The sequence below is a fragment of the Rattus norvegicus genome, chromosome 13 (assembly GCF_021556685.1).
Source record: "Rattus norvegicus strain SHRSP/BbbUtx chromosome 13, alternate assembly SHRSP_T2T, whole genome shotgun sequence".
Classification (NCBI taxonomy): domain Eukaryota; kingdom Metazoa; phylum Chordata; class Mammalia; order Rodentia; family Muridae; genus Rattus; species Rattus norvegicus.
The window spans coordinates 49,013,672-49,039,812 of record NC_141546.1 but is presented as its reverse complement, the minus strand read 5'-3'; the positions used below and the strand labels follow the sequence as shown (position 1 = coordinate 49,039,812).

Genomic DNA, 26,141 nt, shown 5'->3' with positions numbered 1-26,141 from the left:
TGGTTATCACAAATGGGCTATGGCTTCTATGTTGGATCTGAGAGGAGCAGTTAGGGTCATAAATAGAAATGCCACGAAGGATCAAGAATTGTGGGTTGGAATATTGAAGAGATGGGAGACATGGTAAGCAATACTGTAGAGTGCCTGTTGGGTCTTTCCAAGTCCAGCTCAACCCTAAAGCGTGATCTGGACCTGGGTTGGACTGATTCCTCTCTATTTTCTTTTCCTTCCACCAGGCGCCTAGATGCTAACCTCATCTCCCTGGTCCCTGAGAGAAGCTTTGAGGGGCTGTCCTCCCTCCGCCACCTCTGGTTGGATGACAATGCACTCACCGAGATCCCTGTCAGAGCTCTCAACAACCTTCCTGCCCTACAGGCCATGACCTTGGCTCTCAACCGCATCCGCCACATCCCTGACTATGCCTTCCAGAACCTCACCAGTCTTGTGGTGCTGTGAGTGCTGTTTCAGTCCCCACCACCTGCAGGGATGGGAAGCTGCGTGGTGCGTTCTCCAGTTGGGTCGGGGGCTTTGCGTTTCTTTGCATGTTGTCAAGCTTTCTTGTTTCAGTTTCTGCTCAGACAATGAAGATGACCATCCTTGTTGATGCTATAGGATGATCTCAAAGCCAGATGACATTAAGCTCATGGAAGTAATCTAAGAGTCACTTAAGGGACTAATTATAATCAGAAACAGAAATATTTTTGCCCTTTTTGTTTTCTTACCATGCAAGTATAATAACCACTCCATGCTAATTGAAATATAAAGCAAGTGTTTCTTAAGGGATTCCCACCACAGTTGATAGTCGAAAGACGCAGTTATATGCTTTGGCATAGGGATACAATAAATCCATTTAATTTTGCAGGCCTAAAGAAGCAGGAAAGGCCATCACATGTAATTAGATGTCAAAGCCCCAGCAGGGTAATTACCTGGGAGATAGCATCCCTGGCAGGGATAGGGGCTGGGGTTAACTCTGTCTTCCTAGTGGGAACTTTACAGTGCAAATTAGCTTCTAGCTAATTGCTATGAATGATTGGTAAGTTCATCGTCTAATTACTAAGGGCTCGGAGGTCATGTGTAATTGCTCTGGGTTACATGCTAATTGGTGCAGGAACATGTGTGTTAGGGACTCTGCAGCGTTGCCTCCTTTGTTCCTGGGAATCTGGTGTGGTTTTCTAGGCCTGTGTGAATGGATGGTGCTTAGTTCCATGGAAGGGAGGAAGATGTAGGTAGTGACTTAATTGTCTAATGTTCTGTCTTGGGAACTTAGAGAGCCAACACAAGTGTTCCCAGTGGAGTCCACTCTTCTATTAGGATGGCCATATCCTCCATTGTTCTGGGAGTCAGTGCGATTGGTTTTAGCTTTGGTGATGTCCCTGGGACCCCACATGGGAATAGGGTCAAGTCTCTGTGACAGACACGATGACTGGAAAATGAGAACTTTAGGATGGGTCTCTGCTACGTGGGCAACGATATGCACTTACAGAGCCTCTGTGTGTGTGCTGAAGTTCACAGAGGATGTGGCTGGCCCGGAGGGCTCTGTGAGGAAAGACAACCAGGGCAGTTATGACTTTTGACGCTATAGCTAAGTGGTAAAGGCTGATTCATACCACAGGAGCAGCAGGGAAGCCACACAGCTGTGGGTGGGAAGAAGAAGGCTTCACAGGGGAGGCAAATCTGAGGCTAAACGTGGAGAGACGGTGGGACTGGAGAAGCAAGGGGGGATAGAGCATTAAAGACACGGCAGAGGAGACAGAACGTTTGGCTGTTGGTGAACGGGGCCATCCATCTATAGCAGAGTCCTTGTGCAGAATATGGGAGAAAAGACTAAGGAGGTGACTTTGGGGACAGACCATGTCAGAGCAAAGATGCTGGCTTTATTTGCCAGTTGGGGGGGGGGGGAAGCCTGCTGGTTTTCAAGCAAACGTTAAAGGGAGATATTTTTAGGATGGTTAGAGTTGAGGGATGGATGGAAACGCAGGGAGACCAGAGACAGAAAAATTAGTTCTGAGGTGCTTGTGTATCAAGGTTCAGCTTCGGAGGCAGCAGAAAGGATGAGTGGGAGTGTGCCTCTCGAAGGGGCATTTTGAAGGAAGAATTGATCTACCTGTGAGGTTTTCCCAGAGCAGGGGACCAAGCAGAAAAGGCGCAATGGAACTTCAAGGCTTGGCTGGAAGTTAGGAAGCCGGCATGAGATTCAGGCCCAATATAGATCTAGAAGGTGTGAGGTCCCACTGGGTATAAGAAGGGACAATTAAGGGAGAAAAGCTTGTGCAGAGGAGCAAAGCTGAAACACACCAGGTCCCTTGGCACAGGGTACAGGAGAAGCTCACTTCTCTGTCTCCCATTAGTGTGTGAAAGAGGGTTTCGAGCAGGAGGGATAATGAAGGCCAAGAAGACAGAGATGCCCTGTGGGGAAGCCCAGGAGGCAGATAAGGAAAAAATAACCACAAGAACAAAGTTAAAAACAAAGGGGTAGGGTTGGGTATGTGCCTGAGCATACCTGCAATTCTACAATCTGGACGGCTGAGGCTATAGGACGGCAATGCAGAGACCAGTGCGGGTTATATGACGAAACTGTGCCTCAAAACAAACGAAATGAAATTGCACACGCGTGTGGATGGGGGCCTGTCAGGAGACACGGCAGATAAATACAATGGAAGGGATTTGGTTCCCTCCAACAGAGCCCATGCCTGGATGCCACTCTGACATATATGGAACCCTTTCCCACACTGGTGGCACAAACAGCTTCTCTTTAGTAATGTCCAGTAGATAACCGTGTAAGCCCCAGCCTAGGTCCCTGGCTGCACTACTGGAGGTGCCAGGGCTCCAGAGCTGAATGAATAGTTCAAAGGAGAGAGGGAGGCCTGGAGCTAGTATTCTAGAAGCTGAGATGGTCTGGGGCAGAGCTGAACGAGGAGAGGGGAGTCTGGGAAACCGAGGCAGGCAGAATATACACTTGGTGAGAGTTGAGATGGACGGGAGAAGGAAATAGTAAAAGTTAAAAAAACAAAACTTGAAGGGTTGGGGATTTAGCTCAGTGGTAGAGCGTTGCCTAGCAAGCACAAGGCCCTGGGTTCGGTCCCCAGCTCCGGAAAAAAATAAATAAAAAAAAAAAAAAAAAAAAAACTTGCCAAGAAGGTAAAGGCTGTTTCCTTTCAGGACTAGAAGATCCTTGAGTTGAGGGCAGGATCTGTCTTCCTTACTGGGACCTGGCAGAGCAGGTGGGGATGGGAGCTTCACCAGACTGGCTGGACGGCTTGGGTCCAGTGCCCTCATAGCTCAGCTGCATCTTCACCAGCCAGCCCACTTCTTACCCCTCCTAAGCGATTTCCCTTTTCTGCCTAAAGATGTTTGTAAATTCTTGAACTTTAACAGCGCAACTCAAATATGCCACAGTGTAGAAAGTTCTGCATCTAATTTTCCCGGAACAATGGATGCCTTTGATGGGAGATTCTGTTCTTTCTTCTAGAGAAAAAAAAAATTTTTTTTTGGTATTATTGTATCTTCAGGCTCATGCTCAGGGGAATCCAATCCTTGAGAAACCTCAGTTACTAACATATCCCACACTGATTGGGTTTGTAACTGTTTTAACTTTTATTTCGCTCTGCCATGCCCACTCTGAGTATGTCTAGCTTTATCTTTTTCTTTACTATTTATATGTGCGCATGCCCAAATGTATGCATGTGTGTGCCCTGAGTGCATGCTGTGCTCACAGATGCCAGAAGAGGGCGTGGGATCCCCTGAAACTGGAGTTACATGTGGAGCTGAGCCACAGTGAGGTTGCTGAGAACTGAACCCCAGTCCTCTGTAAAAACAGCAGCTCGCCTACTGAATCATCTCTCCAGATCCCTGTGTCCAGTTTTTTTTTTTTTAACTACAAGTCAACTTTCACCACTGCCTACTCTGTTCCTTGTTTCAAATTGACTAGCTCTTAAAAAAAAAAAAAAAAAAAAAAAAAAAAGACCCGATGTTTGGGGCCTCAGTTTTACTACCTTAACCTACAATGTAATTTTTCACTTATTTTTTTCTTCTTTGAAATGTCATTTAGATTGTTTTGTAGCAGAAGGTAACTGATCAGTTTCCTTCTATCCCTCATTCATTAATTGTAATTTTTTTTGGAGGAAGGGTCTCAGTTAGTCCAGGCTATCCTCCAACTCACTTATGTAGCCAAGAGTAACTCTGAACTCCTTATCCTCCTGCCTCTCCTTCCAAAGTGCTGGGATTACAGGTTTTTGCTACCATGCCCAGCATTAATTGTACTTTCTTCGAGACTTAGAACTTCGCTGTTCCTTATAATCCTCTTCGTCCTTCGTTGACCTGTGGTTTCTTTTGGGGGGCACCCTTGGGAAGCTCTGTTCCAACACATCACCTCCAGGCTCTGTGGTTGATCCCTCCAAGCTGTAGTGTGTGGGTTAAGTCCATAGAAGTCACTTCTGTCCCATCTGTAGCCTGGTGAGGTGGGTGGGAGATGCTCTGAGGTGGTGGCCAGTCTTGGGGAGGCCACCTGGGCTGCTCCTCTGCCACATCGTATGAAGTATAGAGTTCAAGTCCCTCTGTCCATGGGTGGCCCTGGGCCTCACAGACCTCTAGCTCCCTCCTCCATGATTAGCCTGAAGCTTCTGGTTTACCCTCTCTTTTGCCTGTTCCTCTTGGACAGGAGAGTACAGAAGAAAACAAGAATATTTACATGGGGTTTGTGTGTGTGTGGGGGGGTCGAGTCTCAGAGTTTGTTTTCTCACCAGATTGTTCTCTGACACAAAGACTTTTGAAGACCTCCAAACTGTTTGCTTGGCCACAGGCTCTACAGTGTAGCTACAGAAGGCTGGGTGCCTTGTCTGACTTTCGCTCCTTGTGAGAGACTTCAGGTGGAGTGGAGTTTGGTCTGGTTATTTTTGCTCAATTACAAGCAGGCAGGAGGCAATTTTGTCTTACCTTCAGTGAACTGTTTTCCTTGGGAATCTCTCCCAAACTCCTCTCTGCACTGCCAGATGGCCCAGGCATCTTCCTGACACCCACCCGTGCCTGGAATCCCTCCCCTTCAGTCAAGCGCATTGCCTGTCAAGGCCCTGCTGAGGATGGCCACCTCTCCTCTAAGAGGCCTTGCTTGCTGCCTCAGCTCACCAACCTCCCAGTTCTATCAGCATGACCACAGCTCTCTCCCCGTTGTAACAAAGCTTAGCCTTTAATTATATGTTGTCTGCCGTGGTTGGCTGTTGGCTCCTCTAAGAACGTCTGGCCACTGAGTCAGGCTGGCTGAGTTCTCCAGAGCAGGGTCAGGGAAGAAGCCTCAGATGTGAACCCCTATGACATCAGGTCTCTCTCCCAGTGCTTAGTCAGAGCTTGCTGGAGCCTTGGTGGGGCTTTCCTCTTCCCGGTGCTTTCACTAGGAAGGCAATAAGGTACACCGCCTGTGGTCAATGCTGTCTTGGCAATTGCGGCTTCAGAAATGGGTCTTGGCTGATTTGCTTGTCCCTGGAGAAAAGAGGTTGGACCACTGGGGTTGTTCTATTGGTGCTTCGCCTCCATTTTGCTGCTGCGTACGCTGTCTGCCCTGGCCCTGAGGTTGTGCCACACATTCTGACGTGTCTCTCCTTCCCACACAGGCATCTACATAACAACCGCATCCAGCATGTGGGGACCCACAGCTTCGAGGGGCTGCACAATCTGGAGACACTGTGAGTGGGAGAGGTTGTTTAAGTCCTAGTCTGCTCGGTGACTACAGTCTGGGTGTGGGCTTAGGAAAGGCCAGCAGGGTCTGATCCGGCCCTTGTCACCCATGTGTCCATCCTGGGATTCTTCTCTGAGATGTCTGTCACTCAGGAAAATTTCCTTCTCCCTTCAGGGGGGTACAAGGTGCTCTGTGGTGGTTCGGGGTTGCCCAGGAAGTAGTACAGGGGCCCCTGCCAGCAGAGACATCAAACAAAGCATGGAATGAGACAGCTGACAAGGCAGAGGAACTGGGACATGGCGCTTGGAGACCAGAAGATTTGGGGGGTGGGCTGAGGCTGACCTGATGGCAGTTTTGATGGCTGCTGACAGAAGGGAGAGGAATACCACAGAATAATGTCAGGACTGTTTGCCAGCTGATCTAACTAGCTAAATGATTAATGGGGAAATGGCCCACTCAGCACCACAGCCTGCCTCTAGAAAGCATCCAGGCTGTTGGCTCTTAAAAAGCCATATTATTCACACACCACCGTTCAGGAATTCAGCTAAGGTCAGAACGCACCCAAGCCCTCCCATCACTTCCTCTGGAGGCCCGCCAGCCCCTGCAGAGTGGGCTGAGTGGGCCCCACTGCGCAAACAATCAGCCAGGCTCTGCAAGAGTGACTAGTCATGCCAGCTGGGGCCTTGAGCTCCCCGGGGGGAACTGGTTGCCACAGCCACCTGGTGCTGGACATGGGGTTGGAAGCTCTGGGACAGAAGGGCCCCAGGTCACCACAAGTGTATAAGCCGGCAAGGGTGGGTGGGGAAAGTCTCATGAGATCAGGAGCTGATCACAGCTCCTCTTAAGTCTCCTTCTCCAGTTATAAGCAAGGCCCCCATTTTCTAGCCCCTCCTCCCACACTTGCTCTTGAGGTGATGGGAGTCTTAGGAATCCAAGACGACTGAGGCTAAAATTCTGGAAGACAGGCTGTGATGTGGAAGCAACATGTTGGGAAAAATCACTTCCGTAAAGTCTACCCCAAGAGGCCTGGGCTATGGAATCTGTGGTTGTATGGGGAAACAGATGAGAGACTCAGACCTAGGTCAGTCACATCTTATTCCCTGTGGGTATGATTCCTAGGAACATGGCTGCTCTCTTGTGCTTGGTACATAGCAGGAGAAATGGCAGCGCTGGGCTCAGCTCTCCTGGAATCCAGACCCTTTGACTAACTGTGTAGGAAGGAGCACAGTGTCGGGGCAGCATGCCCCAGTCTGGGTTTAGGAACATTCCCATCTGTTCCTACTACTGTGCAAGCCTTAGACTATCGTCCGCTCCTCCTCCATAGCTGTGACTGATGACTAGATAGTTAGAACAGGCCAGTCTAGCCTGCTAAATCTTCATAAGAGAAAGTTCATTTCCAGGAGTGCTGTGTAGTTCTTCCCAAAGGGATGGTTCTGCCAGGGTGACCTCCCAACTGTGCCCAGAGCAGGTCAGAGTGTTAATGAGAAAATAGGAGTCCTTAGGAGAGTGCCTCATTATCCTATCACCTGACCCAGTGTGGATCGAATGAACCTACTGTGTGCTGGGTTTCTCGAGCCTCCCCAGAGAAGCCCAGCTCCTGGGTGGTGCTGGGGTTGCATTTAACAGTGGGGCAGGAGGGAGAGCACAGCCATCCGCCCTGGAATGTGGAGCTGTTTAGCTTTGCCGGGAAGTCAGGTGAGGTTTGGGGCACAGATACCAAGTGTGGGTTGGCACCTCAAAAAAGCCAACAAGTAGCTGTTTCTTCACTTTTGGGGCACACTGCCTAGCTCTTTCTCAATTAGCCACTGTCTGGCTGTGCGGGGCATCTGGCTCAGCCGCTGCTGGCTGAGTTATAGAGCAGCCCTGCCGCTGCCAAGCACCCACTGTCTCTTTCATCTACCTTGGCCTCAACACACAAGGCCCCCGGGCTGTGCCCACTTTACAGATGGAAAAGCCAAGACCAAGAGACAAGGAAAAGTCCTCCAACCTCTACAGTGTGGAGGCAGAAAAGCCCAGTGGTCATTCCCTTGGCACCAAGCAGCCTGGAGCCCTCACTGCCGGCTCTCCCAGCTGGCTGAGCTCAGCCATTTGCCTACGACAGAGCCTTCATTTTCTAACCTATAACATAATGTCACCAGGTCGTATGAAGTTGTTACGGAGTCTGGCAGATATCTAGGACCCTCCCCTTCTCTCCTGTTTTCTTCCTCAGCCCTTTGTATGAGGCTTCATCTCCATGACGCCCCATTTCCTCCCCACCCTTGAAAAGCAAGCTCTTCTTCCAACTTTTGATCTCCAATTAAAAGGGGGGGGAATGTGTTCTTTCTCTTCTGTTCCCCAGAGTGTTTTCTTGGGGAGCCTGCAGGGGAAGGCAGATGTGGAGGAGGAGGAGGAGCGGCTGGGAGAATGAAAGGGGAAAGAAATGATAGGCAAGTCTTTTAATTGTTGCATAATTGGCGTACTCAGCAGCCTTGGTTATTCCTCCGGAGCTTTCATGTGTACTTCTTGCTGGAAGGGTACTTCTCCCTCGGGCCCTGTAAATCTCTGCCACTTAGACCTCTCTCATCTCTGGCAGCGGAGGGAAGATCAAACCCCCACAGCCGAGGCTGTGGTTTGGCTCAAGCTGTGGTTTGGCTCTTCTGCAGCCTTCTCTTCAGAGGGAGAGCAGCCCCCAGCTTCGCCCGCCACCTGGGAGGAGGGGCCAGGTGCGGGCACGTACATGCGTGGCCACACAGGCTCGCAGACTAGGCACATGCAGCACACACACATCGTAGCTCACGTCCTCTGCCACCCTCTTTCCACCTTGACCACCATTCTCAAACCATCACAGCAGAAATATGCCCCGCAAAATGTATCTGTGTAACCCAGCTTCTCTCGGGTTCTTGGTGACGGTGACCAGGATGCCAGTTCTGCTGCTGGCCCAGCAAAAGTACATGTTCTCACTTCTGGGAGCCAGAGGCTACCCTAGATGGATGCACATGCTTGTAATCTCAGCACCCAGAAGGTAAGAGGCAGGAAGCTCAGGAGTTCAAGGCTAGCCTGTGCTACATGAGACTGTCTCAATCAAAACAGAAAGAGGCCATACAAGGCCACACAACCTTTATTCTAAAGAAGCTTTGGACAGAGTGTCGGGTGGGGCTCTGAAATGGCCTCTGCTGATGGGCAAAATGACACAGCTCTTAAGAACAAACCTTGCTGCAGTCTGAAGAGTTTGGCACTGCCAGAGTGGATGTTTCTCACAGTGTGGTCGTCACCACTCCAACCATTGCCAAGAAGCCTTAGCTTTAGGCAGACCAGACTTGCTCAGTCCTGCACCCACAAGCCTTTGATCTCCCAGGGTGAATGACCACCACTTCAGGGAAATCAGAAGCAGAGATGGTCTAACTATGCGTCTCTAAAGCAGCCTGTCCTCTTTCCACGTTAGACCCTCAAGTCAGTTCCAGGACTTTAGGTATATAGGTTGAGGTAAAAAAGGAAATCTAGATTGGAAAAGAAAAAGTTCCAGGAAAATTCTCCATGAAACCAGGTGCCAACGTACCTTGGTCAATCACTGGAATTTCAAGTTTGAGAAACACAGGCAGTTATGCCAGACTGAAAACCAACAGGATTCAAATTCCCAACTATATACTTAACTAAAATAGAGGTGGCCAGGGAACCCTGGTTCCATCCTGAAGGGCCCATGTCTGAGAATTTGATGCCTACGTCTTAGCAGAACCCAGAGTGAGGGTGGGTTCAGGAACCTCTAAAAAACAACAGCTCCTTTCCTCAAGTCCAGGCAATGATCTCTGGGCCTTGTCATGACCTTGTTAAGTCTGGCCCAAGTTGGAGCCCGAGCTGGCTGGACGTTCCCCTCTGGAAGAGGGCCTGGGCCTGAGTGAGAACAGAAGCCTCCTGGCTCAGCTCCCTCTCTAATCAGGATCAGCCTTCAGCATGGGGCTGTGAATGCAACGGACAGGGTAAGACTTTATAGAATTCCACCTTAAAGTCCAAAATTGCGCATTCCTCGTCAACTGCCATCCCTGTGGTGCATCCAAAGGACGCTCTTACTTCAACAGTAGCTGTGGCTAGAGAATGTACTCCAGTCTCTTTATCATTGAAACCACAAATGGTCAACAAGTTTCACTCTCAACTCGCTTGGAATTGGCCCTGAAAATGTCTGGTCACTCCCCAGTGCTGGGCTGACCGTCAACCTTTCATCTGGAACAGAACATCAGGTGGATTTCCACCAGGGTTCTTCCAGGACTTGGGGCATTCCAGAGGAGATCAAGGATTAGACTTGAATCAGCAGACTTGGATTCAAATCCTGACACCGCCACCAGCATGTGGCACGTTCAAGTCACGTGACCTCTCGAAAGCTTCAGCTGTCGCAAATAGGAAAGGAGGCCAGTATTTGACAACTCAAGGACATTGCAAAGGTCGAATTGAAGGTGGGGACTCCGTGCAGTGCTTTGGCGTACCATAGGTGCTCAACTTACGCTGGCCTTGCCTTTCGGACTCACCACTCGGTGTTGGCTGGTCTGAAGGCGGCCTGGCCGAGAGGGTGCAGCCCAGAGGTGTCATTTTACAGCGCTCCCTGCTGTGACTCATCACTCCAATGAATCAGAACTCTCAGGCACTCAGGACGTGACTACTATATTAGTTTCCTGTGGCTGCCATGACAAACTACCACAAACTTGGTGGCTTAATGGAACAGCAATTTATTCTTCCACAGCTCTGGAGGTCAGAAGTTCAAAACCAAGGGGTTGGCAGGACTGGTTACTTCTATAGGATTTGAGGCTGGCTAACCCTGAACCCTGTACCCCCTCACATCCGATGGCTGCTGGCAATCCTTGGCTTAGAGACATGTCCTCCAGTCATGCCTCCATCCTCACAAAACTTTGTGCCTTCTCATAAACCTCTTACCATTGGCTGGAGAGATGGCTCAGGGGTTAAGAGCACTGGCTGCTCTTCCAGAGGTCCTGAGTTCAATTCCCAGCAACCACATGGTGGCTCACAACCATCTGTAGTGGGATCTGATGCCCTCTCTTCTGGTGTGTGTGAAGACAGTGACAGTGTACTCATATACATAAATAAATACATCTTTAAAAATAATTCTATATCATTGGATTTAGGACCCAGCCTGATAACCTTGCCTCTCCACACAACTCGCTCTTTTCTGGTTTCATATCTCAAGTCTGTTAGCCCATTTTTGCTAGTTTCTGCTCTTCCCGTCTTAAGACAGGGTCTGTCTCTGTGGTCTAAGCTGACTTCAGATTCACAACAGTCCTCTTCTGGCCTCAGTCTCCCAGAGTGCTGGGCCAGCAGATGTGAGCCACCATGCCCCAGCCTGTCTCTGTTCTAACATTAACTTCTTACCTTTAGGAAAACTAGTTCTCCATTCATCTCATTTCTTGACACACACACACACACACACACACACACACACACACACACACACACACACCCCAGCTCCACACTTGTTGAGGAAGACAGGCAGGAACTGCGCATCCTCTTGTTCCAAATGGACAGGCCAAGGCCGAGAGTTGATGACCTATCTAAGGCCACTCAGTTAGCTAAGAGGCAGGACCAGAACTCAGGCTTCCCTGCCCTTGGCCCCATGTCAGCTCCTCAGACCACAATGCCTCTGGAGGCAGGTATCAAGGAACTCCTTGCCCCCACATTCTTAATCACCTTACACTTGTGGGTTTATTAGCTGCAAATTTGTGGGCTTCTGTGGCTTATAGAGGAATTTATTGTTCCATATAAAACTTTTTTTTTTCTGGCTTCCCCCACAGAACCACTAATGACTTTTAACAGGCAGAAAATTGAGCTGCCCAATGAGTTTGTCTTGCGTTCTGTGACCATGACGGGTTATTAATAGTTCTTCCCAGCACAACATTCTCTTTCCCATCGCCCTGTTGTTGGGGGTAGCCAAGGTCGCCTCCTGTCACTGCCGCCCCTTCCTCCCTGTTGGCAACAGAGCAAAAACTTCCACTCGACCCCTCACTCTCCCAGGAACCCCAGGCAGCTAGTCTGGAATGGAGAAGGAAGGGAGGTTAGGGAAGGAGGGCTCCGCCAGGGATCTTTAATAGATGCCGATGGAGAGGAAACTGGCCTTTGCATATCTGTAGGAACGAAGAGCTGGAAAGAATCAATTATCCCCACTCCCTTTGCTTTTGGTGCCTTATACTCAGTCATCCCACAAACACCGAGCTTCTCTTATGCGCCAGAACCCATTGCAGGCTCCGTGGAAAGAGGAAGACATCACTGACACTAAAGGATTTTACCCCAGAAATCTTGAGCCCCTTTAAATTGATCATTAACGTACTACTCACATCTCGTTCCTCAAGATTCCAAGTCCTTAACAATATCATACCCAGGGGCTCACTCTGTGGTGATGCTACACAGAGTTTGGTCTGGCTTTTAACACTGTGCATCCACCCAGAACTCCAGCCCAGACCCCATCCCTGAACATCAGACGTAAGTGTCCCCTAGGTAGTCTTTATAGCCCAGTAGCTCCCTACCACAGATGGATGTGGGCCTTGCTCATTGCAATGGTCCCTCAACCTGCACACTCTGTTGAGATCAGGCCTATTTACAGCCTCCAGGCGATCTACATTGACAGGACCCTGGGAGCAAAGGTCGTCTCAGGGATCTGATCAAAACCAGAAAGTTAGATCCTGTTCTGGGTGTCACATCTTCAGAGCAACAAGGGCTTTCCCGGGTGAGAGATATGAGGTGTCTACAAAACGTGATTCAAAGAGCCAGGGAGAAGCCTTGGGTATGGTGTGATGTTCCCCTTGTTAGATACTCTACACATGGCTTCCAGCCAGAAGTAAGAACCAAGGGAGGGGGTTGGGGATTTAGCTCAGTGGTAGAGGGCTTGCCTAGGAAGCGCAAGGCCCTGGGTTCGGTCCCCAGCTCCGAAAAAAAGAACCAAAAAAAAAAAAAAAAAAAAAAAAAAAGAACCAAGGGAGGTGAGGAGGTAGCGTTTTGGCTCAGGGTAAGGTAGCTTCAGTCAGTGTATAGAACAGCCCCACCGTGGCTCCACTGGGCAGTTAGCAAACTCAGAGAGTGTCCCTACCGCTGGGGACGGTCTAAGCAAAAACCGGCTCCCTGTCTGACCAGAATCTTGGAGTTGATTCCTGCCGTGGAGGCTGTTTAGAATATTACCTTTTATCTCCTTTCCAAGCCTAGGCTTCTGCAATCCCAGGTGTTCCACTGGATCAGGAAAACAAGAAATCTCAGTATGAGAGCCCAGCTCCTGTTGTTAAAATCGGCCTGCCATTCCGAATGTGCGCTGACAAGGAAGAGCGTGTAGGCGGAAGGAGGGCGTGTCTATGTCTCTCAATAGAAACCGATGACAATTTTACTAATTGCTGCAGTTATTAATGGGTGGCCTTTTATGTAGGCTGTTTAGAAGGTAAAACAATGCTATTAGTCATAAAGTGTTGGTTCCTGGCTCTGCAGTCATCCGCGCCATGCACGTGCAGTAAGATTAAAGACAGGTGCTCCCTCCGCAGTGTAGGGAGAGCAGTTAAGACATGCACTCACTGTGCTTGCTTGCCTAATTCCAGAACCCGGGAGACAAAGCGGCTCAGAGTTTATAATCTATCTGAAATGGCCGTGCACTGTGTCTCATACCGTGGAGTCAGGCTCATCTACATACCCCCTTGTGCCCTTATCTGAGATCTGGTAATAAACATAAATATTAGTCTTGATAATAAAGTGTAAGTGGGAACCCAATTAATGTAATTCATCTTTCTTAATTGCTATGAGGAGTAGACAGAGCAACTTGTATACCTACAGTCGTAGCGTGTGGTGAAGAAAGTGTTTGCCCGGTATGTGGAGTCTAGGAAAGGAGGACTCAAAAGGCGTTGGCGCTCTTTGATCAGCTACTCTGTGCTAGTCTCTGGACCAGGGGAATAGAGCCATGTTCTGCAATGGGTGTCCTCAACTTCAGGTAAAGAAGTACACTGAGGAAATCAAGCAACTTGATCAGTGGGATCTTGTTGGTTAATGGAAGCCCAAGAACTTCCTACGCTCACACGGATAAGCCACAAACATGGCCTCTACATAATAATCATTTGGCTGCAAGTGGTTATAAACACCTAGAGGAAATCCTATAGAACCTTCCCTCCCACAGTCCATCTTCCCCTTCTCCTTGAGCCCTGCTGTTCATGGTCTTTCCAGGAAGCAACTCTGGGTGGTTGAGAAAGTGGCCAAAAGGCCTGAGTTCAAGGTCTGCCTCCCAGCAACTTACCTCTTCTCTCCAAACCCCAGTTTCCTCGTCAATAAAAAGATGTATGAAATCCTACCAGCGGTGCCCACTGCTCCACAGCAAGGGTCCCCAGAGATCTCAGGGACTGGACACTCGGCGTACCCAGATAGAAGGGTAGAGTTGGGAATCCTGAAGCAGCTTGGGACTTGGGCAGCCTTCTCAAACGTTCCGACCGACTGCTTGCCATCGGTTTGATTGGGTTTGGCTGGAAACTACTAAGCAGATGAAGGCAAAGATTAGGCACGAACAACCGCAGCTTTCCAGACTGAGCTCCAGTTGGAGGTGGGGATGGGTTCTCTTTAACCTTAGTCCTTCCCCATCTGCTTCTGGCTCCTGAGAGAGGCAAACAGAACAGCGAATGCTTCTTGGGCTTCTGGATGATTCTAGGGACTATTAAAGATAACGGACTAAAAAACCATAGGCCCACGGATGAGTTTCCTGTCAGAAGCATAGAGCATCATAAGTATCAGACTAAGCTGTGGTTTCTAAGAGTAGATTCCCAAAAGACTGAGATGCCGCCCTGAAACCGCCAGTCACAAAGGCGAAAGGGCTTCCCCCCACGTGGTCTTGCGCAATGGCATGACTGATAATCTTTGACAATGGATATTCACATGTGTAGCCCTGTGCTGGACCGCAGGGGATCCAACATAGCACCTGGGAGCTCCCTGCCTCCCCAGGGGTGGGAGAACATATACGCACATAACCTCACTGTGCTCTCAGCGGCCTGCCGGGGGCTTCAGTCCCAGCTGTTCCTGCTGAAGAGCTCTTGCCAAATGCCTGCCTGTCTCTGTGCTCAGTTTCCTGTCTCCACACAGTGCCTACCTCAAAGGGAACGGTGGGAATCGACTGGATTAACATACGCAAACCTCCAAGAAACATAACCCTTACACGGTAATTACTGTTATTACCAAGGCACCGGCATCAGCGATGGCTGTCCTGCACGCCGACTAAGAAAGCGTCAGAAAACTACTGAGAGGGTGTGTGATTCTAAGTGTAGGGAAGAGGTAGAGCCCATGGTATATTTGGATGCAATTTCAAAGGATGACTAGTACTTCAACAGCTGAGGGTGTGGGGAAAGGGCATTCCAGGGGAAAGCGGCCCAGGCAACACCAAGAAATGAGGAAATACACTCAGGGTTGAGATGCAGATAGAGCAAAGGATTTGATCGAGGGCATGGGAGCCCGCTGAGGAATATGGACTTTGGTTTTTTTTTTTTTTTCTGAAAGCCGTTTTAGAGTTTTCAGTGTAGCTGAGACATCGGGTCAGCTCTGCATTTTAAAAAGAACTTTCTGGCAGATGTGTAGCAGTTAGGAGTGTAGGCTCCACACTCTAGCCACCAGGGTTCAAATCCTGACTGCAATCCTGAGAATTCATTAAGACAGGCTACATTGCTGGGGTACATAGACAAAGAGGTGTGTTTATTTACTATGTGCCCTTTCACTGTCTGCGAGGCATACACAGATAGTTAAAGTCCTGGATTATGTAGCAGTTCCAGGAGAATATTTCTTTTTGCCATGTGACATTTCCTTCATAGGGTCACACAGGACCCTGGGTTCTTGCCATCCCTGCAGCATTTAGCTGGAAGAAAGGTAGACTAACCGTGGAAGAGGAAAGCGAGATATTTTATAAAAGTCAGGGATAGAAATGCAAATAAATGTTTACCTAACTTCTTGGGGAGGGGGGAATATGGTCATGTAGCCACATCAATTGAGAGGGAGGCTGGGAAATATACTCTAGCTATATTTTAGATATTCCTTCTGTCAGGCCATCTAATAGAATTTCCCTCAATGATAGGAGTGTTCTAGATCTGTGTTTTTAATGCAATAGCTGTGAGTCACAGGCTGCTGTAGAACATTTGAAATGTGGCTACTGAAACCGACATTAAAAAAAATCTCATTTACTTATAATTAAATAGCCAGACGTGGCTTGGGGCTGTCGTATTGAACAGTGCAGTTGTAGAGCAAAGAGGGGAGGGATTGGAGCATATATTCAGTGATTTCTGCCAATCACTTGCTAGGTACTGATGACTGAACATCAGCTGTGCTTTCTCACTTCCCTTAGTGGAAAAAAAATGATTGTAGGAACAGAATCCAACTTTCTAGACTGTTGAGGGAGGGAGATCATTCAGCCAACGCACCATACTGAGTGCTTAGCCAGTGTTGGTCTATCTACCTGTGGCAGAAGGTAGGGATAATATGTGGCAGTTCATGAGGGAGAGCTTCTCTCCCCTCTAAATATTTCCATTTGCTTCAACAGAGCTAAGCCACATGTTCATATTCTCTGAATTGTGTCCTTCAAACCTAGTTCAAATGTCCCATATCCATAAAATCCTCCAGGTGTAGTCTCTCCAGGTGTGACCTCTCCAGTTGTGGTCTCTCCAGGTGTGACCTCTTCAGGTGTGACCTCTCCAGGTGTGGTCTCTCCAGGTGCATGACAGTCCTGATGCTTTGTGGGCTGTCCAGCACCTGCAGCATCGTACTGAGGGAGCTCGTCTTGTCTCGTGCTTTTCTCCACCTCATCGTTTCCCACTCTGCCCAGCAGAATGCTTTGTGTATTTTGGGACATTTGGCAACACGTGTCTGTTGCATTGAGTTGAATTCATTGGGTGCAGAGAGGGTTGCAAGGACACAGTTACTGAACATGAGAGCCAGATTCCACCCACATGGCACAAAATAAAGCTAGAGTTTGGCAACTTCTCGGGTCACTGAACCTATGTAGACATCCAAACGTGGCCACCTCACTGTCATGGAGTTTGTAGAGTTCATTTGGATGTTAGTACGAGTTTTTTTCTCCTATATTTCTCTGTAAAAATAACCTTCTAGTTCTCATGCCTTTTACCACATGCCTTTCCCCAGTGTCTGTCTACTTAGTCCTGGCAAAGTTCCTGACCAGAAACTGCCAAGGAGAACTGGAACCACTCAATTTGGCAGCCTGGACCTGGGTCCAATGAGCTATATAAGTGCTCCGTGGGAGCAAAGCCACCCAGAACACATCCCATGGTCTCTGAGGTTCAAGGCAACCCTGACACTGTCCCTCCCAATGATCCTGTGTCATTTTGACATCCACCTTTAAAAAAAAAGTCCCAAGACTATGCCTCTCAATACCCTGAATTCTCATGAATTTATTGATATTTTTATTACTTCTAAGCTTGTTTAGAACTTCTCAGCTAGCCATTCAGCACATACTTGCTGAGGTCCTGCTCTGTGTTGGATATTATTCTGGTGTTTCAGATTCAAAACAGACAATTCTCATGTTCAAGGAGCTTTCATTCTGGTTGGGTAGTAGGAAAAGAAAGGTCATATGCCAATAAGTTCCATGACGGCGAGGAAAGCAGGCAGTCTCTTGTGTCATAAAAATCACTCCAAAACGTAGTGACCTAAAGTAACACCTTATTATTTCTCATGAGTTCGTGGCTTGGCTGGGATCCCTGGGCTCACTGAGGAGGCTGTAGCCACTGGAGGCTCACAGAGGGCTAAGGGGTCTACCATAGCTTCTCCTACTTATCAGGAGCCTCACGCTGGCTGCTGGACCACCCTCTCCATATAGTTCACCACTCATGAGTCCACTTTGGGCTTCCTGACAAGCCGCTGTGAGGTAGGTTGTGAAGACAGAGGCTGCAAGGCTCCTATGACTTAGGGCCAGGTCACCCTGTATTCCTTCTGTCTTGTATGGGTCACTGCCACTGACAAGGCCAGGCAAGTCTTCAGAGTGACACGTCTTTATTCCTTATGAAAAATATAATTCCCCTCGGGCAAGAATGGAGAGCTCCGAAAGGAGCTGAACCAAGTTTGAAGGGGACACTTGATTTTCAAACACTGAGGTGTGCAGACGAATCAGTTATGTGCTGCCACGTTAGGATAGGAAGAGAGGTAGAGGCGAATTGTAATGTAGCGTGAAGGCAGCGTGGGTGACAGGTTGTGCTGTTTGAAGTACACTGGGGGAGAAGGCCCTCTGAAGAGGGGTATCTTAGGGAGGGACCTGAGTGAACTAAGTAGTGATAAAGATACCTGAGGAAGGATATTCTAGGTAGAGGGAATATAGAGCTACCAAAGACTCTCAGGCCAGGCCTCTGCAATGCATCTTCTTAGAGTCAATGGTATATTCAGTGTTTTGAGTGAAGAACTTATGGAAAATTCAACTTTTCCTGGGCAGCAATGGAAAGTTCCGATAGGAACTGAACCCAGTTAAAAGGGGGCCGCTTGACTGCAAAACACCGAGATGTGAAGATCCACATTTATGGAGTTGAAGATTCAAAAAAATGTCTACCTCTGTCCCCTGCCATCTGCTCCCGTGCCCCTCACCTGATGGGCTGTGACTTGTGCAGCCCTTGGTAGACCTCCAAGAACTCCAGAGTTAAAATCCTGTTTCCAGTCTCTGCTTTCAGTCATCTTGTCCCCCGTTTGTCCCCAGCCTTGCCCTCACACAGCCTGCGGGAACGGCTCTGTGAGCAAATCAAAGTGTGCTACAAAGGAGAGCAAAGTGTCTGGCTTACAAAGGATGGGGCAGGGCAGAGGGGTTTTCTGGTGTAATTACACAAGGTCTCCAGGGCAGTCTGAGGGTAATGGGTAATAGTATGCCTGCAGAGGGGGACAATTATCTAGCACATTGACTGCCAGCTGCTTGTCACTGTTCCTCTGGCCTCCTGGGCTGGGTTCCTGGCTCTACCTGTGGCCTATTAAGTGTAATGACCCTCCCGTGCAGAAGAGCCTCTCATTATCTCTGTGTTACCATGATATTTATCGACAAAACTCTGACAAGCTGCTTTGCAATTAAAAGACCACCACATAGTCCCCTTCTGTGGCCTTGGACACCCATTAAAGTTGTTGGGCTTCAAAGGCTGAAAACATCGGCTAGGGTCCTCCTTAAAAGGGTCAAGAGCCATTCCTGAAACTGACGCCCCCACATCCTTCCAAAGCTGGGGACTGTGTACCCCAGAAACAGGGCTTCAGAGGCATCAAGACCCCCTACCAAATTAGGAACATTACATATGGGTTAATTCATTGGCTACTGAGTGCCAAAGGTAGTAAATTTCTTGAAAGTTGCTGTCTCTTCTGAAGACAGTTGCAGCCCTGAGAGACGGAATCCTATTACAACAACGAAGCGAAACTTCCCGAAAGTCCTCTGAGGCTCTTCTCAGAAAGCAAGGAAGGTGATTGTAAGAAGGGTAGCCACACAAGCTAGCAAGGAGCTACAGAAACAATCATTCTTCTTCATGGTTACTCTCAAGAACCTCGTCTTTCCGTGGGTGTCGTCTGCCTGTGGGCTTATCTACTCGTCAAGAGCAGCTCTGTGTCTGTTCTGATGAAAATTAAAATTAGCCCTCAGCCTGTTGCTCCTCTCCGCCTTTTACCCCACCATTGCTACCCAAGGGTGCAATCAAAAGGTCTCTTGAAGGAGTGGAAAAGATGAAGTTGTGATTGCTTACAGGTCAGCCAGTGTTGGCTTCTATTGCCTAAGAGAATGCTATTATGAGTATCGTTATACAAACATCTTCACACACAGGTACGGACTTCTCTGTACAGTAATGGACACAAGACAGCCTGAGTATGTGAAATTCAATTAGAAAAGATATCAAACTGCTAAAAGTTGTACACGTTTATTAGAAAGCTTGTGTGTATTCTTGTCTTCTGGCCAACTTGGCTTACTGCCCCTTTAAAAACTTTCTTTCATTGTCTTCTGATTATACGTGTGATAAATGTTCCTTGTATATAAGAAAAATGGAAAATGCAGGAAAATGTAAGAGAAAGTAAAGATTGTCTCCCATGCCATCACCCAAAGGGGAAAAAATCTGGCAGATGTGTTGACATATAGCCATAACTCTAACACTGTGGAGTCTAGAGCCGAAAGATCAAAAGTTCAAGTCCACCTGAAATACACAGGGAGAATTTTGTCTCAAACACAAACCAGCAGAGGCCATAGCTTAAATAGCTGTAATCTGAAGAACTCTCTGGAATCAATAGACTAGTAACATGTTAAAGATCACTTCCTTATCTCTCTTCTCTCATCCCATGAATCCAAAGACTTAAAATAGACTTTGCTGAACTTTTTTTAGAGATTATTCTGAGGTAGGCAGATTCAGATATGCGCACTCCTAAAATATATCCCCACTCAAAACAGTTCTGGTGCCAGGAAAGCTCCAAGCCCAAGGATTTGTGGAGTAGAAATGGAGTACAAACATTCAGAAAATGTGTTTTCAGACCTTGGCAGCTGGATCCAACAGATTGGAAAACCCATCTCCCGGGCCAACCCTACAGCCAAGTTTCCATGTCTCGGGGACCCTGACATGCCCCGTTAAGCCTCTGAGCTAATGACTGCCCTGCTTTTTCATTCCAGAGACTTGAACTATAATGAGCTGCAGGAGTTCCCCGTGGCTATCCGGACCCTGGGCAGGCTGCAGGAATTGTAAGATCTTCTGCTGGTCTTTCGGGTGCTTCTCCCAGGGGCAGAGGCCAGCTCGTTCACCAAGTTGCCTCCTATAGTTTTTGTGACTGGTCCTTGTAAAAGCTGTAGCTGGAAACACTTCCCCAGCTCCCAGGGCAGCAGTAGTCAGAACTCTCAGTAGCTCGGCTTTGAACATTTCTTGGGGGTGTCTGCTCAGTATAAATGGCTTTGGGCCCTTTAAGCCTGGGAGCACATGTGCAAGAACCACCTCTTGCAGCCTGGACCTGGCTTTGGACTGTTTATGTCTAGAGAAGACTTAGAAGAACTGGGGGCTGGTTTATAGGGTCACTCTTTAATACTATCCCTAAAAGGATTGAGAAATTGACTCTGGAACTCCATGGGCATCTATTATGATGATTATTTCAATTGTGTGTGCATGTGCATACAAGTGTGTGCATGATGTGTGCATGAGTGTGTGTGCCTGAGAGTGTGTGTGTGTGTGTGTATGTGTGTGTGTGTGTGTGTCGCACATGCCCACAGCCCATGTGTGGAGGACAGAAGACAACTTTATGGAGCTTGTCTCTCCTTCTATATTTATGTAGGTTGCTCAGGTTGCCTGGCTTGTGTAGCAAGTACCTTTACCTACTGAGCCATCTCACTCCCAAACATTTATTATCTGTTTGAATATTCACTAGACCGGGTGCTGTACTTAGTGTTAATACAAAATAATGGTAAGCTAGACATGGGGTCCCCTGAAAAGGATCCCTCACCTCATTCACAACACAAAGCGTCCTGAAAGTAGGAACAAGTCAAAGCAGCATATAATTCCAGCCTTAAACGGTGGCATAGTATATTGGCTAAAACAGTTATGGGAATTCAGAATGACCGCTCACTGTAGACTGAGGTTACCTGAGCCTGGTCTCAAAGGATGAGTGGGATTCAGGGGGTAACAAGGGTAGAAGAGGACAGTAGTTTTAGTCAGTGGAGAAGTACAAAGCACAGAGCTAACAGGAAGTGGTTAAGGTAGAGAATGACCACCGAAGGGACACCAACTTTGATGGGGGGTATGTTCAGTGACCTCAGGAATCTAATATACAGCTATTCTAGAATCCAATTAAGGAAACAAGGAGCTTCATGGGTTTTGTTTTTTGGGTTTTTTTGGAGAAAAAATGTACACATTTAGGTATAAATATATACATCATACATACATATATACTAACATACATACATACATACACACATAGACATACAAACATACGTACATATATACATACAAGCATACAGACATACAAAAATACATACACACATACATATAAACATAATACATACATACAAACACACATACATACATACAAATATATATACATACATACACACGTACAAATATATATACAAACACACATACATACACACACATACAAACACACATACATACAAACATACATACAAACATATATACATATATAAAACATGCATACAAACATACACATATAAAACATACATACATACATACATGCCTACAAGCCTACATACATATATAAAACATATATACATACAAACATACATACATACATCATCTCCTGAGAGAAAACTGCTTGAGAACAGGGCCTCTATCATTTAAATCTCTCAACCTCTCAGAACTTAACCTAGCCCAAGACACAAAAGAGATATTCCAACAAACATGGTGACCAGAAGGAAGGAAGGAATCAGCAAGCCTTGTGGGTAGCATTGGCCAGAGATATCTGAGGATGAGCCTTGCCTGAGACAGCATGGAGGTGAAAGGGATAAGAGGAAACAGGAGATGGAGAGAAATTGAGCGTGTTCTAGGATACAGAAAGCTGGAGTCTTCTGGGAGGAGGGAGAATGTTGAGAGGCCTGCCCAGACCTCTGTGTAATTTGCAGCCCAACAAGTTGGTACTTGGGAAAGCTTCACAGCAACACAAACACAGTTTCCAGCTTCCAGACCCCAGACACTCAGTGGGGTACTTCATTACCCATCACTCACAGATGCAGTCTATGGCCACTGAACACCCGACTCTGTCCTTTATCCCCTCTGTTGCTCTGCCTCTGTGTTTCTTCACTTCAGGAGCCGCCTCCCTCACCCAGCATCCCCTGGAAGTTCTTTACTTCCTGTACCCTCCTTTTCCTTCCCACATACCCTTGGCTTCCTCTGTGGGGACTTATCATGGCTCCTGCCACAGATGACCAAGGAATGGATTCCTTCCTTAGGACCTGAACTCAGCTACTCACTCTGGAGTTATTCTCATGGGCTTTCTGAAGCTTGACACCTGGGAACTGTCCCAGTTTCACTCCCAACACACAGACACAGACACAGACACAGACACAGACACAGACACAGACACAGACACAGACAGACACAGACACACACCATACACACACACACACACACACACACACAGAGAGAGAGAGAGAGAGAGAGAGAGAGAGAGAGAGAGAGAGAGAGAGAGAGACTGAGTATGTTGAATGGAGAGGAAAACAGGCAGGCAGGATTGGAGCCGAAGTTTCCAGGTTAAAGTCCGATTGCTCTCAGGACCTGTCTAGTCAACTGTCAGAAAGCCCCATGAAGCGCCACACTCTTCCTCTCCCCACCTCTCTTCAAACCTCACTGCTCCCTGGTGCTGTCTTCTAGGGGTTTCCACAACAACAACATCAAGGCTATCCCAGAGAAGGCCTTCATGGGCAACCCTCTCCTGCAGACAATGTGAGTACTTCTCCAGCTCCTGGTGTGTGTGTTTTGGGGGAATGGAGGGTGTGGGGGGTGGATAGAAGGGATGCCCCTAGAAAAAATGTGGGAGGGCAGTTGATCTCTTCCCAGAAGAGTAGGGACCTAAAAAAAAAAAAAAAAAAAAAAAAAAAGTGAGATCTGAACTAGGGCTTGGGTCTTTTTCTTGCAGACACTTTTATGACAACCCGATCCAGTTTGTGGGAAGGTCGGCATTCCAGTACCTGTCTAAACTGCATACGCTGTAAGTGGGCACCAGAGGCTGCCATTGGGTTCTGGGGTCCGGACTTCTCCCCTATTCCCTCCTGCCTGCTCTCTCCTGCCCTCTCCCTCTTAGAGGCAGACCTCTCAGTGGCCAGGCAACAAACTACTGGAAGGAGAGGCCTTTGAGGCCCTAGACTTACACTTGCTCAGACCTGTCCCCAGATCTGCGGGAACTGGATGGTCTCCCTCCCCCTTCACAACCTGGTTGCTTTCCCCATATTTCACTGGATAAAGAGAGCCCTTCTTCACACCTGTGGGCACATCTCTGACCTTTTTGGTTCTACTTGGCTTGTGGTGGTTGCTCCAAGCACACCTGCAGTACAGCATGAAGAATAGTGGACAGGGCTGAGGTTCTGAACTCTGTGTGCCCTTCAGGCTGCTTCTCCCGTGCCCGGTACACAGTTTCCTGGGGCCCTCTGTGCCTTTCTCACGCTCAGCCTGAAGGAAGTCCTTTGTTTCCTTTCCCGACTTGTCTAGTTCCAAGCCTAAGGTCCCACTTTTAAAAAAAAGGGCTTCCATGGATTGTTTGCAACACGCTGTGGCTTCGCTCCACACAGCTAAGCAACCTCCTCCAGGAGCGTTTCCCTCCTATGTTCCCATTGTGTTTCCTCCCCATCCCAATCATGAGGTAACCTGAGGTACATGAACCCAGACCTTAACTTCCGTTACTGGGATCCTTACTGGATGCTACTCTGTTTCCTCGGGGTCTCTCCCACACGGTTTGTTCTTTTGTGTGACGAGGTTTCACACGGCCAAGGTTAGTCTTTAGATCCTCCTTTAGCTTCCGCTTTCCAAGGGCTAAGGTTAAAGGCGTGTGACGCCACTCCCAACACTTGCCTTTCAGAGAAGACACTCCCACCGGGAGTGGTGGCACATACTTGTGCTCTGGAGCTGAAGGCAGGAGGATGGAGGTTCAAGGCTAACGTCTGTTGTACAATAAGTTTGAAGCCAGTCTGGATTATGGGAGGTCCCCCCCCATCTCAAAACAAAACAGTAAGAATATGGAACAGTTCATGGGTCTCTTGTCTGGGTTTGATTTCGCCTTTTTCCAATCCTAGGCCTCAATGCTGGAGCTGCTGGGCTCAGTCTCAGCCTAGCTGGACTGGGCAGGGCTGTCTTGATTTAAGAAAGTGATTGGGGGTGTTGGGGATTTGGCTCAGTGGCAGACCGCTTGCCTAGGAAGCGCAAGGCCCTGGGTTCGGTCCCCAGCTCCGGAAAAAAGAACCAAAAAAAAAAAAAAAGGAAGTGATTGGGAGGGCTGGAGAGATGGCTCAGCGGTTAAGAACACCAACTGCTCTTCCAGAGGTCCTGAGTTCAATTCCCAGCAACCACATGGTGGCTCACAACCATCTGTAATGGGATCTGATGCCCTCTTCTGGTGTCTGAAGATAGCTACAGTGTACTCACATACATTAAATAATAAATCATTCCTTATTTTTTAAAAAAAAGTGATTGGGAGCTATGTATAGTGGTGTATGCCTTTGATTTCAGCACCTAGGAGGCAAAGACAAGTGGATCTCTGTGAGTTACAGGCTAGCCTGGTCTACATAGTAAGTTCCACGACATCCAGTCAGAACTACATAAAAGAGAGACACTGGTTATTTAAAAAAAAAAAAAACAAACAAACCTAACAAAGTATTATAAACATAGCTCAACTTCCCATGGGGCCAAAGTGGCTAATTCGAAGGAGGCTTGAGGGAAATGATGTATCCCCCAAAAGGTAGAGCCCCTGAGCAGGAGAAGACTGAAGCAGAGATCACACAGGTTGACATGCCTGACACATCCTTCCAGAGCCTGTTTCTCTATTTGCAGATCCTTGAATGGTGCCACTGACATCCAGGAGTTCCCAGACCTCAAAGGCACCACTAGCCTGGAGATTCTGTGAGTGGATTCCCTTTCCCTCCACCTCCCTTCATCTGGATGACTGTCCAGGCCACATGCTCCTCCTGCCACCCTTCCTCTGTCTGCCTCTGCTACTGGCTCAGCCCCAGGGCCTTGGCCATCTCCAGATGTGGTGCTGCCTCCAGGCGAGGCAGGGGCAGCAGGAAGTGGGGAGGAGGCTGGTATTCCTCTGTTGTGTTTAGATTTGTCATGTCTGGCTTCAGAGCTCAGAGCCAGGGTACACTGAGGACTTTGACTTTGAGAGGGTCGATTCCATCAATGTCTTTCTTAGCGTCTCCATGATATATTTTGCATCATGGTGATAAGCATATAATAGGCCCTCAAAATACTCTGCACCCTGGGATAAGTACATAGTAAGCCATCAACACATTAAATGAATGTCAGAAAAGGAGCAGGCACTTAATGTGAATGTTAAGAAGTCAACTCCCTGCCTACACCACACGACTCATTCATGGCGTGGCTGGGACTGGCGCTGTCTTTTCTCTGCGCCTCTATTGTCTTCCTCCTAGCTCAGTGGCGCGCGGAGAATTTTCCATGAAAGTAATAATAGTTTCCCAAGGATGACCTTGGCCTTGGGGACTTTCTAGGGCTACCCTGTGCCTAATCCAAGTTCATCCTCCAACCAACCCTCTGCACCCTAATCTTGTCTCCTTCCTCTGGGCACAGGGAGCAAAGTGTGTGCCCATGTTCCTCCTGGAGCAGTTTCCTGGCTACTCATTGCCATGGCTGTCCCTCCCCTTGAAGGGACGATTTAGTCCCTAAGGCCCAGTGTTGCCGGCACCATTATGAGAGGTGGGATGTGGGTGGGATGAAGCTGTATGGGTAGATTTACATCTATACGAATCACTGGACGAGCAAAGCTCATGGATCAAGGCCCTCTTTCTCTGTACTTCCCACCTCAGCTCACCTAGGTAGGCGGAACTTAG

General features: G+C 48.1%; 1 protein-coding gene across 2 annotated transcripts in view; it reads left to right on the top strand.

The window, feature by feature from the left end:
* Lgr6 (leucine-rich repeat-containing G protein-coupled receptor 6) overlaps positions 1–26,141 on the top strand; it is a 119,587-nt gene that overhangs the window by 76,358 nt on the left and 17,088 nt on the right. Inside the window, exons 5-11 of one of the 2 annotated variants that reach the window (XM_087581361.1) lie at positions 237–452; positions 5,604–5,675; positions 7,972–8,094; positions 20,259–20,327; positions 22,957–23,028; positions 23,222–23,293; positions 25,126–25,194. In XM_087581361.1, coding sequence (XP_087437487.1) covers positions 237–452; positions 5,604–5,675; positions 7,972–8,094; positions 20,259–20,327; positions 22,957–23,028; positions 23,222–23,293; positions 25,126–25,194 — 693 coding nt within the window. 2 annotated transcript variants of the gene reach the window in all.